This window comes from Podarcis vaucheri (genome assembly GCF_965113315.1).
Source record: "Podarcis vaucheri genome assembly, chromosome: 6".
Classification (NCBI taxonomy): domain Eukaryota; kingdom Metazoa; phylum Chordata; class Lepidosauria; order Squamata; family Lacertidae; genus Podarcis; species Podarcis vaucheri.
This window is the reverse complement of record NC_138764.1, coordinates 3,383,722-3,398,029: the sequence shown is the minus strand read 5'-3', so window position 1 is coordinate 3,398,029 and position 14,308 is coordinate 3,383,722. Positions and strand designations below refer to the sequence as shown.

The 14,308-nt window shown below is 46.9% G+C and overlaps 1 protein-coding gene and 1 long non-coding RNA gene across 2 annotated transcripts in view; one reads left to right on the top strand and one right to left on the bottom strand.

Annotated features, from left to right (window-relative positions):
- PDIA4 (protein disulfide isomerase family A member 4) overlaps positions 1 to 9,791 on the bottom strand; it is a 30,942-nt gene extending 21,151 nt beyond the window's left edge. Inside the window, exons 1-2 of the mRNA XM_082226659.1 lie at positions 9,606 to 9,791; positions 6,919 to 7,093 (exon numbers count right to left, since the gene is read on the bottom strand). Of these exons, the coding sequence (XP_082082785.1) occupies positions 6,919 to 7,093; positions 9,606 to 9,705 (275 nt within the window). The 5' untranslated portion in view covers positions 9,706 to 9,791. The remainder of the gene's footprint in view (positions 1 to 6,918; positions 7,094 to 9,605) is intronic.
- Positions 1 to 14,308, top strand: part of LOC309534511 — a 300,714-nt gene that overhangs the window by 10,372 nt on the left and 276,034 nt on the right. The window lies entirely within an intron of this gene.

Below are 14,308 nucleotides of genomic sequence, written 5' to 3'. Positions count from 1 at the left end.
TGGTCTCTGTGAATCTTCTCCATCAATACTCTTTTAAATCTTTTTGCTAAAATGTCTGCAAAAATTTTGTAATCCACATTCAATAACGAAATTGGGCGGTAGTTCTTCAGTTGAGTCTTTTCAGTCTCTGTCTTTGGTATGAGTGAAATGTATGCTTCTTTCCACGATTCGGGTGCCTTTTTTCCCTCTAAGATCTCGTTACACACCTCCTTTAACGGTTGTATCAACCATTCCTTTAAAGATTTGTAATATCTGGAAGTCAGTCCGTCTGGCCCTGGAGATTTGCCCAATTGCATGTCCTGAATGGCCCCCTCTATCTCTTGTTCTGTTATTCTCTGGTTTAGATCCACCTTGCTATGATGAGAGATCTTTTGTAATCCATATTTATTAAGGAATTTATCTATGTCCTCTTCATTTTGTAATCCTTGGGAATAAAGTTTTTTAAAATAACTCACAAAACAATTTCTTATCTCGTTGGGTTTAGATATATTTTTTCCATCCACTTCTAGGCTTGTGACTGTATTTAATTTCTGTCTTTTCTTAAGTTGCCATGCCAGAAGTTTACCACATTTGTCTGCCGACTCAAATGTCTTTTGCTTCATTTGCTTTATTTTCCATTCTATCTCTTGGTTCATCAATTCCATATATTGCGTTTGATGCAATTTAATCTCTCTCAAAATCTCCTGGGACTTTGGTTTTGATCTTAATTTTTTCTCTCCTTCTTTTATCTTTTCCAAATTTTTTTCCTTTTTCTCAATCTGTTTTCTCTTCTTTATTGAATTTTGTTGAATCAAAAATCCTCGCATCACAGCTTTACTTGCGTCCCAGATCACTCTTTTCTCCACATCGCCCTTTAGATTAATTTCAAAATAGTCCTTTAGAGTTTTTTGGGCCTTCATGTGGATCTCTCTATCTCGAAACAGGGTGTCATTCATTCTCCATCTAAACTGACCAGTTGTTGTAAATTTCATTTCCATCTTCACGGCGTTATGGTCGGAACAGGTTTTTGGGCAGATTTCTACCTTCTTAATCTTCGGAGCCATTCCACTAGTAACCCATATTTGGTCGATTCTGGTCCAGGTCATCTTTGCATGGGAGAAAAAGGTTCCCTCTCTTTCAAGAGGGTTCCTTGTTCTCCAAATGTCTATTAAGTCCATATTGTCAGTCATTTCGAAAAAAGTCTTGGGGAGTCTCCCTTCTTTAGTAAGTGTCAATCTTTGTGTCTTATCCATATTTGTAGAAACTACACCATTCATATCTCCCATGATTATCATATTGTATTCCAAATAATCCGTCAAAGTTTCATGAAGTTTTTTGAAGAATTCTGCTTTACCTTCATTTGGTGCATAGATCCCAATTATCAAAAATTTTTCTCCTTGTACCTGGATCTCCACCGCCAAATATCTTCTTTGTTCATCTTTGAACATCATTTTTGGGGCCCACTTCTCTTTTACATAAATCACAACTCCTCTTTTTTTCACTTTGTCCGACGAAATAAATTCTTGTCCCAATTTTTTATTCAGAAGCAGTCTCCTATGTGCTCTGGTTATATGGGTTTCCTGTAAACAAATCAAGTCCAGTTGTTCTCTATACAAAATATGGAATACTTGTCGTCTCTTCAAAGGACTGTTCATCCCATTACAATTCCAGCTAAGGAATTGCAGGGCCATCTTGTTATTTTTCTGGTATTCCTCCAACAGCTCCCAGTTGTTGTTCCTCCTCTGTTGGTGGTGGAAGGTTCTGTCCAAACGAAAGATTCAGGATGTCTATTGCACTCTTTTGCTCAGCAATTGGGTCTACAGTTCCTTTCTGTAGATCTTCTTGATTTCTTTGCAGGAACCTGTCTTTATCCTGTACCGTCTTTATTTTCACCTTCTTCCCCCTATAGTCAAAAGACAGTCCCTGTGGAAATTCCCACCTGAAGAGAATGGTGTTCTTCTTCAACAAGTAAACCAAGTCTTTATAAAAAGCTCTCAAGTCCAAAATGTGTTTAGGAATGTCTTTGAAGATCTGTATCGGTGAGTTCCCAATTTGTAAGGCCTTTTCAAAATGCAGTCTTAAAATTCTGTCTCTTTCCTCCTTCGATCTCAAGGTAATCAGACAGTCTCTCGGCGCCTTTCTGTTCTGTCTTCTGCCCAGTCTAAATGCTGTTGTAATTTTAAATTCGTCTTCCTCTAGATCTTCCCAGGACTCAGCAAACTCTTTCGTTAAATAGTCCGTGAGATTGTCTCCTTCGTCCTCTGGAATTGATCGTAATTTCAAATTCCTTTCTTTTCTTTGTAGTTCCCACAATGCCAGAGTTGTGTCGTGATCATAGACCTTCCTAGCAATCGGTTCTAATTTTTCCTGGGTCTCTCCAGCAATAGTTCTGGCTTCCTCCGCAATTTGACGTGTGGCAGAATTTTCTTGCGTAAGCCTGTTTATAGATTCTGTATTCAGGTCAAGTCTTGTTGTTAAGTCTGTCAATTTCTGTGAATTCTCTGTCAATTTCTTGGTATTTTCTGCCGTCTGTTTTGTTAGATTCTCCAAAGACTGGTTTATCTTAAAAAGGGCTTGCGACACTGCATCCATGGAGACTGCTGTACCTTTTTCTTGTCCTGTTGTCACTGTAGAGGTTATGCCTGAGATCGAGCCTCTTTTCTTGTGTTGCTGTAGCTGTTGTTGATATTGCCTTGTCTTGGCTCTCGTGCTTATCTCGTCTGCTGGGCCACTCATATCCCAAGGTCGTTTCCCACGAGAGCCTTCTCCTAAAGGAAAATTCCACTGTCCCAAAGCGTAGCAACTTTTAATTTACCCTCTAGAGGGAGCAAATCAAAATGTCCACAAACCGAAATAAAGAGTGTTAAAAAGCAAATTTATCAGGAGGCTTCTATAAGTATAATGCAACACTTTCCCAGTAAATAGAGTCCCAGCCTTCCCTGATATAGTGTATCCACAAAGTCCCAAAACTTTGTAACAAATAAACAATAAAGCTTCCACTTTGTTACTTTCACAGGAATCTGAAGTCAGTTCAGTGTTCCTTTGTTTTATGAGCAGTTCGTACCAGGTTGGAGGCTGCAGAAAGTTTCCTTTTCTTTTAAATTAGTCATGCAGCTTATAAAGTCACTTTTTCCTCCCCTCTGCCCTGCAAGCTGGAGGGGATAGTCAAAGTCCAAATGTCGGGTTCAAGCATTTAAAAGCGATTTTCCCTTACGGATGCAGCTTAGTAACTTCCGTTGCTTTGGTTATCATGCAGTCGGGGGAAGGCAGACTTCCTTAATTTTTGCCTTTCCCGTTTTCAGCCTAATTTCAGGCAGTTTTAGTTCAAGTAGAGGTTCAGTCTTACTCACGGGTCTTTTTTGTCCAGATTATTCAGGAAGGGAATCGGCGCTCTCCACTAATGGCGACGCGGCTTCACTCTGCGGGCTGGGTTGCGATTCTCAGCACCGCGCTCCCCCGTTGTCGTTCCGGAGCCTTTAAAAAGGCTCTTTCTGCGGTAAAGAGGGGGCGCTTCGGGTGCCCACCGAATCTCCTTGTTCACAGGATCCGTTCCTGTGATTTTAGGGGTCCCCCGCTTGCCGTAGCGGGTCAGACCCGAACTCGCAGAGCCGTCCTCTCTCCGGAGCTCGGAGAGGGAGCAGCCATTAGCGCTGGCGCCGAACCGGAAGTCTTGGCCATTTAGGGCTTTAAAGGTCAGATGTGGGAGAGACAAGTTTTGTTACAGTTGGGGCAGATGAAGGCGTCTGGTTGCGCTGCTGCAGATACACCATGGTATTTCTTCTCTCTGTACTCCTCCCAGCAGTCATGGAGCATCCATGAGCAACACAAACAACGACAAACTATAATAGTCAATAGCCACTGAGCCTATGGCTTGCTGATCGGAAGGTTGGCAGTTTGAATCCCCACGACAGGGTGAGCTCCTGTTGTTCGGTCCCAGCTCCTGCCCACCTAACAGTTCAAAAGTACGTCAAGTGCAAGTAGATAAATAGGTACTGCTCTGGTGGGAAGGTAAACAGCACCAACACTTTGAATTGTGCTCGGAAACATACAGGGAGCCAATGTAGGTCTTTCAAGACCGGTGTTATGTGGTCTCTGCGGCCGCTCCCAGTCACCAGTCTAGCTGCCGTGTTCTGGATTAGTTGTAGTTTCCGGGTCACCTTCAAAGGTAGCCCCACGTAGAGTGCATTGCAGTAGTCCAAGCGGGAGATAAGCAGAGCATGCACCACTCTGGCGAGGCAGTCCGCAGGCAGATAGGGTCTCAGCCTGTGTACCAGATGGAGCTGGTAAATAGCTGCCCTGGATACAGATTTGACCTGTGCCTCCATGGACAGCTGTGAGTCCAAAATGACTCCCAGGCTGCACACCTGGTCCTTCAGGGGCACAGTTACCCCATTCAGGACCAGGGAATCCTCCACACCTGCCCGCCTCCTGTCCCCCCAAAACAGTACTTCTGTCTTGTCAGGATTCAACCTCAATCTGTTAGCCACCATCCAACCTCCAACCACCTCCAGGCACTCACACAGGACCTTCACTGCTTTCACTGGTTCTGATTTGAAAGAGAGGTAGAGCTGGGTATCACCTGCATACTGATGAACACCCAGCCCAAATCCCCTGATGATCTCTCCCAGTGGCGTCATGTAGATGTTGAAAAGCATGGGGGAGAGGACAGAACCCTGAGGCACCCCACAAGTGAGGGCCCAGGGGTCTGAACACTCATCCCCCACCACCACTTTCTGAACACGGCCCAGGAGGAAGGAGCGGAACCACTGTATAACAGTGCCCCCAGCTCCCAGCCCCTCAAGACAGTCCAGAAGGATGTTATGGTCGATGATATCAAACGCCGCTGAGAGATCCAGCAGAACTAGGAAACAGCTCTCACCTTTGTCCCTAGCCCGCCGGAGATCATCAACCAGTGCGACCAAGGCAGTTTCAGTCCCATGATGAGGCCTGAATCCCGACTGGAAGGGATCCAAATGGTCTGCTTCTTCCAGGCGTGCCTGGAGTTGTTCAGCAACCACTCACTCAATCACCTTGCCCAAGAATGGAAGATTTGAGACTGGGCGATAGTTGGCTATCGTGGCCGGATCTAAATATGGTTTTTAAAGAAGCGGTTTAATAACCGCCTCTTTCAGCGAGTCTGGGAAGGCTCCCTCACGGAGGGAAGCATTCACCACCCCATGAAGCCCATCGCCCAGTCCTTCCCGGCTAGCTTTTATAAGCCAGGATGGGCAAGGATCAAGGAGACAAGTGGTTGGTTTCACTCGTCCAAGCAGCCTGTCCACATCCTCGGGGGTAACAGATTGGAATTGATCCCACACAACTTGACTAGACAAAACTCTAGCACTCTCCCGCCCTGGCCCTGCTCCCACGGTGGAGTCTACCTCTTCTCGAATCTGAGCGACTATGTGCAAAAAACTTTACAAAGTCATTGCAGGAGATCATGTTGCCCCTACTGGGCCCTGATGGAGCAGGTGGTTCCGCTAAATTGCGAACCACCTGAAAGAGTCTCCTGCTGCTGTTTTCCGCAGATGCAATAGAGGCGGTGAAGAAAGTCTTCTTCGCCGTCGCTATCGCCACTTGGTAGGCTCGACATTGAGCTCTAACCTGTGTCCGGTCAGATTCAGAATGGGTTATCCGCCACCGGCGCTCTAGCCGTCTCAACGATTGTTTCATTGCCCTCAGATCCGTGGAAAACCACGGGGCTGTCCGGGCTCCATGCAATCGGAGAGGGCGCTTTGGAGCCAAACAGTCAATAGCCCTGGTTAACTCCACATTCCAGCGGGCCACCAGGGAATCAGCTGAAAGGCCATCAACATGGGATAAAACATCCCCTACCACTCTCTGGAAACCATTTGGATCCATTAAGTGGCAGGGACGGACCATCTGAATTGGTCCCGCCTCCCTGCAGAGGGGAAGGGTCGCGGAGAAGTCCAGTTGCACCAGGAAGTGATCTGACCATGGCACTTCTTTGGTTTCGCTTTTACTTAGTGTCAGATCACCAACATCCATAGAGGTGAACACCAGGTCTAAGGCATGCCCGTGGCTACGAGTTGGGCCAGACTTATTCAGGGACAGCCCCATGGAGGCCATGCTTTCCACAAAGTCCCGAGTGGCCCCTTTTAAGGTCGTGTTGGCATGGATGTTAAAATCCCCGAGGACAACCAAACTAGGTGTCTCCAGGAGGACATCTGCCACAACCTGAAGCAGCTCGGGCAGGGAATCCTTGGTGCAGTGGGGAGGTCGGTACACCAATAGGAATCCTGTACTGCCCCTATTGCCCAACTTCCAGAACATGCACTCAGAGAACTGGGTCTTCTGCTGGTTCCCTCACTGGAAGAAGTGAGGTTACAGGGAACCAGGCAGAGGGCCTTCTTGGTAGTTGAGCCCCCACTGTGGAACACCGTCCCATCAGATGTCAAGGAAATAATCAATTATATGACTTTTGGAAGACATCTAAGGGCAGCCATGTTCAATTAAGTTTTTGATGTTTGATGTGATATTGTTTTAATTTGTTGGGAGCTGCCTAGAGTGGCTGGGGGAACCCAGTCAGATGGGCAGCATATAAATTATTATTGTTATCATTATCATTATCATCAGCATCATCAGTGCAGACATAACACACACACTTTTTGCAATTGGATGCAAGTGGACCACGAGATTGTGCACTCCCACTCCAGCATGCACATTTTAACAGCACCAACCATATTTTTTTTTCTGAACGCTTTAAATTTCCTCCATCAACAATTGTGCTTAAGTACATAAAAGGGTATTTAATATATAGCACACTGATTTAAAATAAATACAAAGAGCACTAAGTAGATTTCGTCCTGTTTTATGGGAACTCACAGCGGGAAGAAGAAACATCCTACTGCAGCATGGCAGACATGAAATATGAATTAACTTCAAGGAGGAGGCTGGAAACACTGGAACCAGACTTACCAAGGGGCATAGAACTCCAGAAGCACAGTGTCCTTTCCTTCAACAAAAGTATCAAAGTTTGCATCATTCAATACGACAACACCATTTTCCTCTTTGATTTCTGAACTATCATCTTCATCATAATCATCAATGTCCTCGTCATCATCAACACTGGTCTCCCCTGGGGCAACAAAGTCTAATTACGGGGGAGGGAAAAATATAATATTATTGTAACTTTTTTCATAATGTAAAAAACCCCATAACATTAAAATCAGCTATAAGAACAAGAATAAAATAACAACCTAAAATGCACATAACATAGAAATATATTAAATGACAGATCTAAACCACCCCCAAAAAGATGAGCACAGCAAGAGACCACAAACATACCCAAGTACCCTCTTAATTCATGACCCAAAATCTGGTGTCTAAAAACAGAGTGGTGTCAGCTGCCCCTCCCTGGGCAAATGGGGAGCCACCACTGAGAAGGCCTTCAAATGAAGAGCACAGGGTTCGGGTTGGTTCACTTGGGAAGAGGCAGCCCTTGAGATGTTGGGGTGCTGAGCTGCGTAGGTAAAAAAGGCAAAGGACCCCTGGGTGGCTAAGTCCAGTCAAAGGCGACTATGGGGTGCGGCACTTGTCTGTTTTCAGGCCGAGGGAGCTGGCGTTTGTCCAGACAGCTTTCCAGGTCATGTGGCCAGCATGACTAAACCGCTTCTGATGCAACGGAACACTGTGACGGAAACCAGAGCGCACGGAAACATCGTTTACCTTCCTGCCACAGCGGTACCTATTTATCTACTTGCACTGGCATGCTTTTGAACTGCTATGTAGGCAGGAGCTGGGACAGAGCAACAGGAGCTCACTCCATTGTGCAGATTCGAACTGCCAAACTTCTGATTGGCAAGCCCAAGAGGCTTAGTGGTTTAGACCACAGCGCCACCTGCATCCTTGAGCTGCGCAAGGCTTTATAAGTCCTAAGCACCACTTTGAACTGAGCCCCAAACTTACTTTGTAGCCAATGAAGTCATGCCAAGATTTATACTTAGACCATCGTGCTCCAGTCAGCAATCTAGTAAGCAATCCTGGCCACTGAATTCTGCATCAGCCACAGTTCCCAAGTTGTTCAAAAGGCAGCCTGATGCATAGCACATTGCACTTGGTTTGTCATTGCAAGCCACGTTAAATCTATCAATACATGTCTTTTTTTAAAGCGCTATCCCCCCAGCAGCGTGGCAGCAAATGATGCACCTTTTTTTGCTGCTGCGCCAATCAGGTGTTTGGCGGGGTAGAGCAGTAGCAAAAGAGATAAATAAAAGAAACCAGAACAGACAATTCAAGCCATGACATTTATTTTCTAGCTTTCACAGCCCTGATCTACAATCATTTATAGAAGATTCTTACAACAGAACCCATGTTGAAAGGTACTTGGATAATAATAATTTATTATTTATACCCTGCTCATCGCCTTCCAACAAAAGATTAAAAATACATTAAAACACCAGTCATTAAAAACTGTTAAGTACCTTTTCCAAAATTAGAATATTTAATTCTAAAGGTCCCTAAAACACTGACCTTGGAATAAGTTTCTTCCAACAAGATGAAATGAAAAAGAATGCTGGGATAACAGCAAATTGTGTGAGGGAGAAATGATTGTTTCATGCCCAGTATATAAATGAAGAGCTTTTATCCTGAATGTTGCCATTAACCCAAATTTACACATGCAAGCTGAACTGATAATAGGGTTTAGGCAGATTTAATTACATGTGTTTAAATCAGTATGGTTAAAATTGCAAACAAGTGTCTCCAGAGAACTCATTTGTATAACAATGCAAACAACTGGCACAATCCAGTATGAACATCTACTGTGAAAACACAGTGCCTCAGAGCAGTACACAACACAACTCTGGTTCCATTTTCTGCAAAAGAGGATGCAAGTAAAAAAAAACAGACAAAGTTGTGCACACAGGAAGCTGTCTCACAATGTCAGACCATAGTTTTTGCTTTGTCTTCAATACTAAATAGCAGCTGCAGCTTTCCAGGGTTTCTGGAAGGCATCTTCCCAGTCCTACCGGGAGATGCCATGAAGGGAACCTGGGACCATTTGCATTTGAAGCATGTGCTCTGCCACCGTGTTATAGACCTCCCACCCCGAAGGTCACTCAAGTCAGAAACAGATCTGGCAATTAATAGAAACTTGCATTCAAATATTTCATTTACTGCCTTTTGGTGCTCCTTGTGCCTAGATTTACGTACATAAGGAGACAAGAATCATCTTTCCAGATGAGACAAAGGGGTTCAGCACTCTTTTCTACATCTTCCTGCAGGAAGAACCACCACCCCAGACAGAGTATTTGTGGCACCTTAAGAGACTAACCAATTTACCACGCATGAGCTTCCCTAGAGGGCCGACCCCTTCCTCCGACGCCAGAGGCTGCAGCTCTGGCCTGTTGCTGCAGCTGCCCTGCAGCCCGAGGCAGAGAAAGCGGCAACCACTGGACGGACCAAGCGCTCAGGAGAGATTGGGGCCGTTCTCCAGTCAGCCCCGGGAACTCGCATTCTGAGAGCGGCTGCTCGCTTCCGCCAGTCTTGTCAGAGGCAGGCGAGAGCCCGGGGCGCCTGGCCGGGAAAGAGGCTCTGAAGGCGCCGCGGGGCCCGCAAGCCCGTCCGTCCATCCGCCCTTCCCCGCCACCCCGCTCCGCGCTCACCGTCCGCGGGGCCCTCGCGCTCCGCCTGGGCGCTGGCGGGCGAGGCGAGGCTCGCCACGGCCAGCAGCAGCGCCAGCACGAGCACCTTGGCCGCGCCCATCTCGCTCGCTCCCCGGCTCCGGCTCCCCGCCAGGCGGCCTCGGACCAGGCGCTCCGCGGACTCGGCAGGAGCAGCGCAGCCCTTATAGCCGCCAGGCGCGCTCGCCTCACGCGCAGCCGCCGCTCCGCCGCTTCCCCTTTGACAGGCGCACGCACACTGCAAGCATGCCCTGAGGTGCCTCTCTCGGATTGGACAAGCCTGGAAGACCACCAATCGCGGCCTGCCACTCGGGGGGAAGCGCCGGCAAATCCTGAAGGGCGGGGCGTGGCAACGAGAGCCACTTCTCGCGCCGCGATTGGCTCGGGGGTGGCGACGTCACGAGGGAGGCCCTTGAGCTGGGACGGGTCGCCGGGAAGGCGGGAGCCGCTGAGGCGCCTCCACGTCAGCCGGGCGGGCGGGCGGGCGGGCCGCGGCGGGATGGGCGGGCGCGCGCGCGCTTCCAGAGGGACCCCTCGAGGCCAGCCTCCCTCTCGGCCTCGCCGCGACCAAGGCCCCCCGCCGCCCCCGGGAAGCCCGCCAGCGCGAGGACGTTGCCTGCGCATCCCCCCGCGGGCCTCTCGCCCCCCAAAGAGGAAGCAGAGCCCCGTTAGGACAATTAGTCAGGCGGGTGTGAGGAACTGGGGAGCTTCCAAGGTCTGCTGCTCATTTATGGCTTTCACATGGGTTTGAAAGGTAAACTCGGTATTCTTCGATATGCCAACTGATAAAATAGTAAAGGAAAACAGCAATTGTAAATCTCTACCTAAGCACCTTGGGTAGCTTTTTCCTTTGTGTGTTTTTCTGACAAGAAAGGCAGGGGTCAAGGTCTCTAGCTTCATATCAGCACAATGAGATAATCCTCCTCTCAGACTAGCCTGCCAGCTTGTCAGAGGAGGAGTTGTGCAAAATGCAATTTGACACTTGAGGGAACTTTCAGCGAGCGATCTTTTGTATCCTTTTGTGTAGCATTGTGGTTGTTGTGGCTCAGCTCTGCTCTTTTGCTTGTCCTTTCATGCTGAGACAAGTACACAACCATTATTAAAGGGTTAACATTTTTCTGAAGGATAAGTGTAGAATGCATTTACTTCACTGAGCAGGCACTGGGAGCTGGGGGATGTAGCTCAGTGGTAGAGCGCGCGCTTCGCATGTGTGAGGTCCCGGGTTCAATCCCCGGCATCTCCAGTGTTTTTTATTCTCTTGTGCAAATTTTCCAATTTCAATCCCCTCTGTCTGCCAGTACATATAAAACATGCATACTTTTGTCTATTGAGTTTATGTGTTTCTAAGACGGTTTGAAATTCATTACTTAGAACATTGAAAATACAGGCTTATACGTGAGTTTTCTTCCTCATTTTAAGTAGCACGGTTCTTGCGGATTTTCTAGATTGTAAGAAAACACTTGTTACAATATATTATGAATTTGTAATGTAAAAAAACTAAGTTGCATTGGCCGGGAATCGAACCCGGGCCTCCCGCGTGGCAGGCGAGAATTCTACCACTGAACCACCAATGCACATGCTTGAATTTATTCCTCAGATGCTCCTTCTGGGAAAAGTTTTTCTGCCTTACTGACCTAACTGACTGACTAGAAGCTATTTCATCAGTTCCATGAAGTGTTATATTCAATTGGTAGGTGTCTGTATACATGTTTGTAGAGGGGGGAATGTAAACAATGAGGTCAAATGGAATAATAATAATAATAATAATAATATTTATTTATACCCTACCCATCTGGCTGGGTTTCCCCAGCTACTCTGGGCGGCTTACAGCATATATAAAACATAATAAAACATCAAACATAAACAACTTCCTGATACAGGATTAGAGATGAAATGGGGAAAAAATGCAGTTGGGCAAATTTGTTAAAATTTATATGATTGCAAAATAAACACAGTAATTTGCAACAGTAGGATTTGATAACTCAAACATCCCAAAATTACTATTCAATCCAGAAATTATAGATGAGATTCTGTGGCTTCATGCTGATGTCACCCTTTTTTTAAAAAAAGGTTTCTTTGTTAAATATTGGCCCCTTACAAGTCCACAGGAGAGTGTCAAAAGACGCTACAAGTTCTTTTCTGGTTTATGAATATTTCCCTTTATCATAACAGAGTGTCATAGAGGACGTTGAGCACAATGAATTAGAAGTCTTCAGGCAGATCTCTAATTTAGCAAGAGAATGGAAAGCATCAGTACAACCTTTCCCATCCTCTCTGCAGATTTTATATCCAGGAAAAAGCCTTCTTACTGCCAGCATTAGCACTCCACTCCTTTCCCAAATGGTGGCGGCTGCTGGCCTTCCCTAGGCTGCCCTGGTCTCACAGTGGCTCAGAGGTCCTGGCTAGGTTTACTGGGATGACCTGGGGATGACCCCAATCCTCTTTTCTCCTTTTGTTTCTTAGAAGGTCCTGGAACACCTCTGGCACCCGTCATGAGGTCCTGCAGGAGCTGTGTGGCCTCTCCCTTCTTTACTCTGGTTGAATGAAAAGGAATATTCCATTAAAGTGGGTATTGAAAAGAAAGCTGTAGTGTAGGGAAAAGGATGATGAGATTAGCAGTGGCAGCTGAAATGGTCCCTGCCTTGTGCATTCACATGGGTAGATGGGCCCGTGTTTTGGAAATCAGGATGAGCTCCAGGATGATGATAGCATAGGGTCACCTCCTCAACAGGTAGGAGACCCTATGGGTGGCAATGCTTGACAAACTGCAGACCTCTACAAGACCTGGCCTTCAGAGTGGCTATGGCTGATGGTCAAGCACCATGACCCTGGAGGGCTAGGGCATAAAGTAACCCTCAGAACAGCTCTTACTCCTAGGAAGAGAGAGAAATGTTCCCTTATATCAAGATGAGGGATTCCTTTGGAATGCAGATAGAGTTAATTGATAAGAATAATGATCTGTTGTGAGCTTGACAGAAGTGTACAATAGATGAGCTTTCCTGCTTTGTCTCATCTTCCTTTTTTCTTTTCTTTTATCTTTCCCATAGTTGCTTATGTTCTGTGTCATGTACTTTGATATTTTTTGTAGTTTTAAAAGTTTTTTTTCATTACTATTAAGGAATTTTCCTTTGTAATTTTGGTTGTCTATATTTATATGTACCTGTTTATTTGTACCTGTTTAAAGCAAAATAAAAGTTAATTTTTTTTTTTAAAAAAAAAGATAGAGCACTCGTGCTGGATATGTGGTTGGTGCCAGCAGACAGGAACTCTACAATATGCACAGATCATCCAGCATCACAGGTACAGGAGTCTAACTGGTCAAATGGGTCCATGGTTATGTCCATGCTTTGCCTCTTCAGAAGACTCAGATGTACAACAACATAGCAAGGTGGTTGTTGGCACAGGTACAGTGGTACCTCGGGTTAAGAACGTAGTTCCGGAGATCTGGTCTTAACCTGAAACACCACTTTAGCTAATGGGGCCTCCTCCTGCTGCTGCTGTGCCGACGACATGCGATTTCTGTTCTCATCCTAAAGCAAAGTTCTTTGTTGTTGTTTAGTCGTTTAGTCGTGTCCGACTCTTCGTGACCCCATGGACCAGAGCACGCCAGGCACTCCTGTCTTCCACTGCCTCCCGCAGTTTGGTCAGACTCATGCTGGTAGCTTCGAGAACACTGTCCCACCATCTCCTCCTCTGTCGTCCCCTTCTCCTTGTGCCCTCCATCTTTCCCAACATCAGGGTCTTTTCCAGGGAGTCTTCTATTCTCATTAGGTGGCCAAAGTATTGGAGCCTCAGCTTCACGATCTGTCCTTCCAGTGAGCACCCAGGGCTGATTTCCTTAAGAATGGATGTGTTTGATCTTCTTGCAGTCCATGGGACTCTCAAGAGCCTCCTCCAGCACCATAATTCAAAAGCATCAATTCTTCGGCAATCAGCCTTCTTTATGGTCCAGCTCTCACTTCCATACATCACTACTGGGAAAACCATGGCTTTCACTATACGTACTGTCAGGGCTGCTTCCAGATCCCAGCTCACAGAGGATCACGCTAGCCAGCGTTCACTTTATAAAAGTCTTTATTGAGTTACAGTTTCCAATTCCAAGCTGCAGCGTGCCGCCCTACGTCTTATAAGCTAGACCGGCGAAGCTCCGTCTGAGTCTCCGCCTCCTGTACACCAACTTAATACCCTAGCCTTACTCCACCTTTTCCTCCTGACCGTTCTTCTCTGGGTCCCTCTGCCCCCCGTGGTCTCTTCCTTCCGGGACTCTTCTGACGCTGACCCCCCGGACCCTTCTGTCTCCTTGCGGCGGGCTTTAGGACCTGGCTCCCTTTCCGGGCTGCTTACTGTGCCGTCTTCCTGTGGATTTGAACTTGGCGCGCGCGCCCAACCTCCCACTCTCCGTTTGACCATTTCTTCTCTTTCCGATGGAGGTGTGGCCACTCCTGACTCATGTCCTCCCCCCTGCGGCGAGCCGCCTGATCCCGATGCCTGGCGCCCTTCTTCCCCACTGCGCTCTGTTGGGGATGTTGGCCCCGATTTCCAACTGCTGCTCTCTGAACCCCCTTTTGTCCCTTCTTCCTGGGGTGTCCCCCTAAGCTCCCCCCTTGCTCTGGTCACTGGCGCTCCTTTCTGTGAATCTTCCGATTCACTGGAAAGACTCGGAGATCTCGGGTCGTCGTCATCGC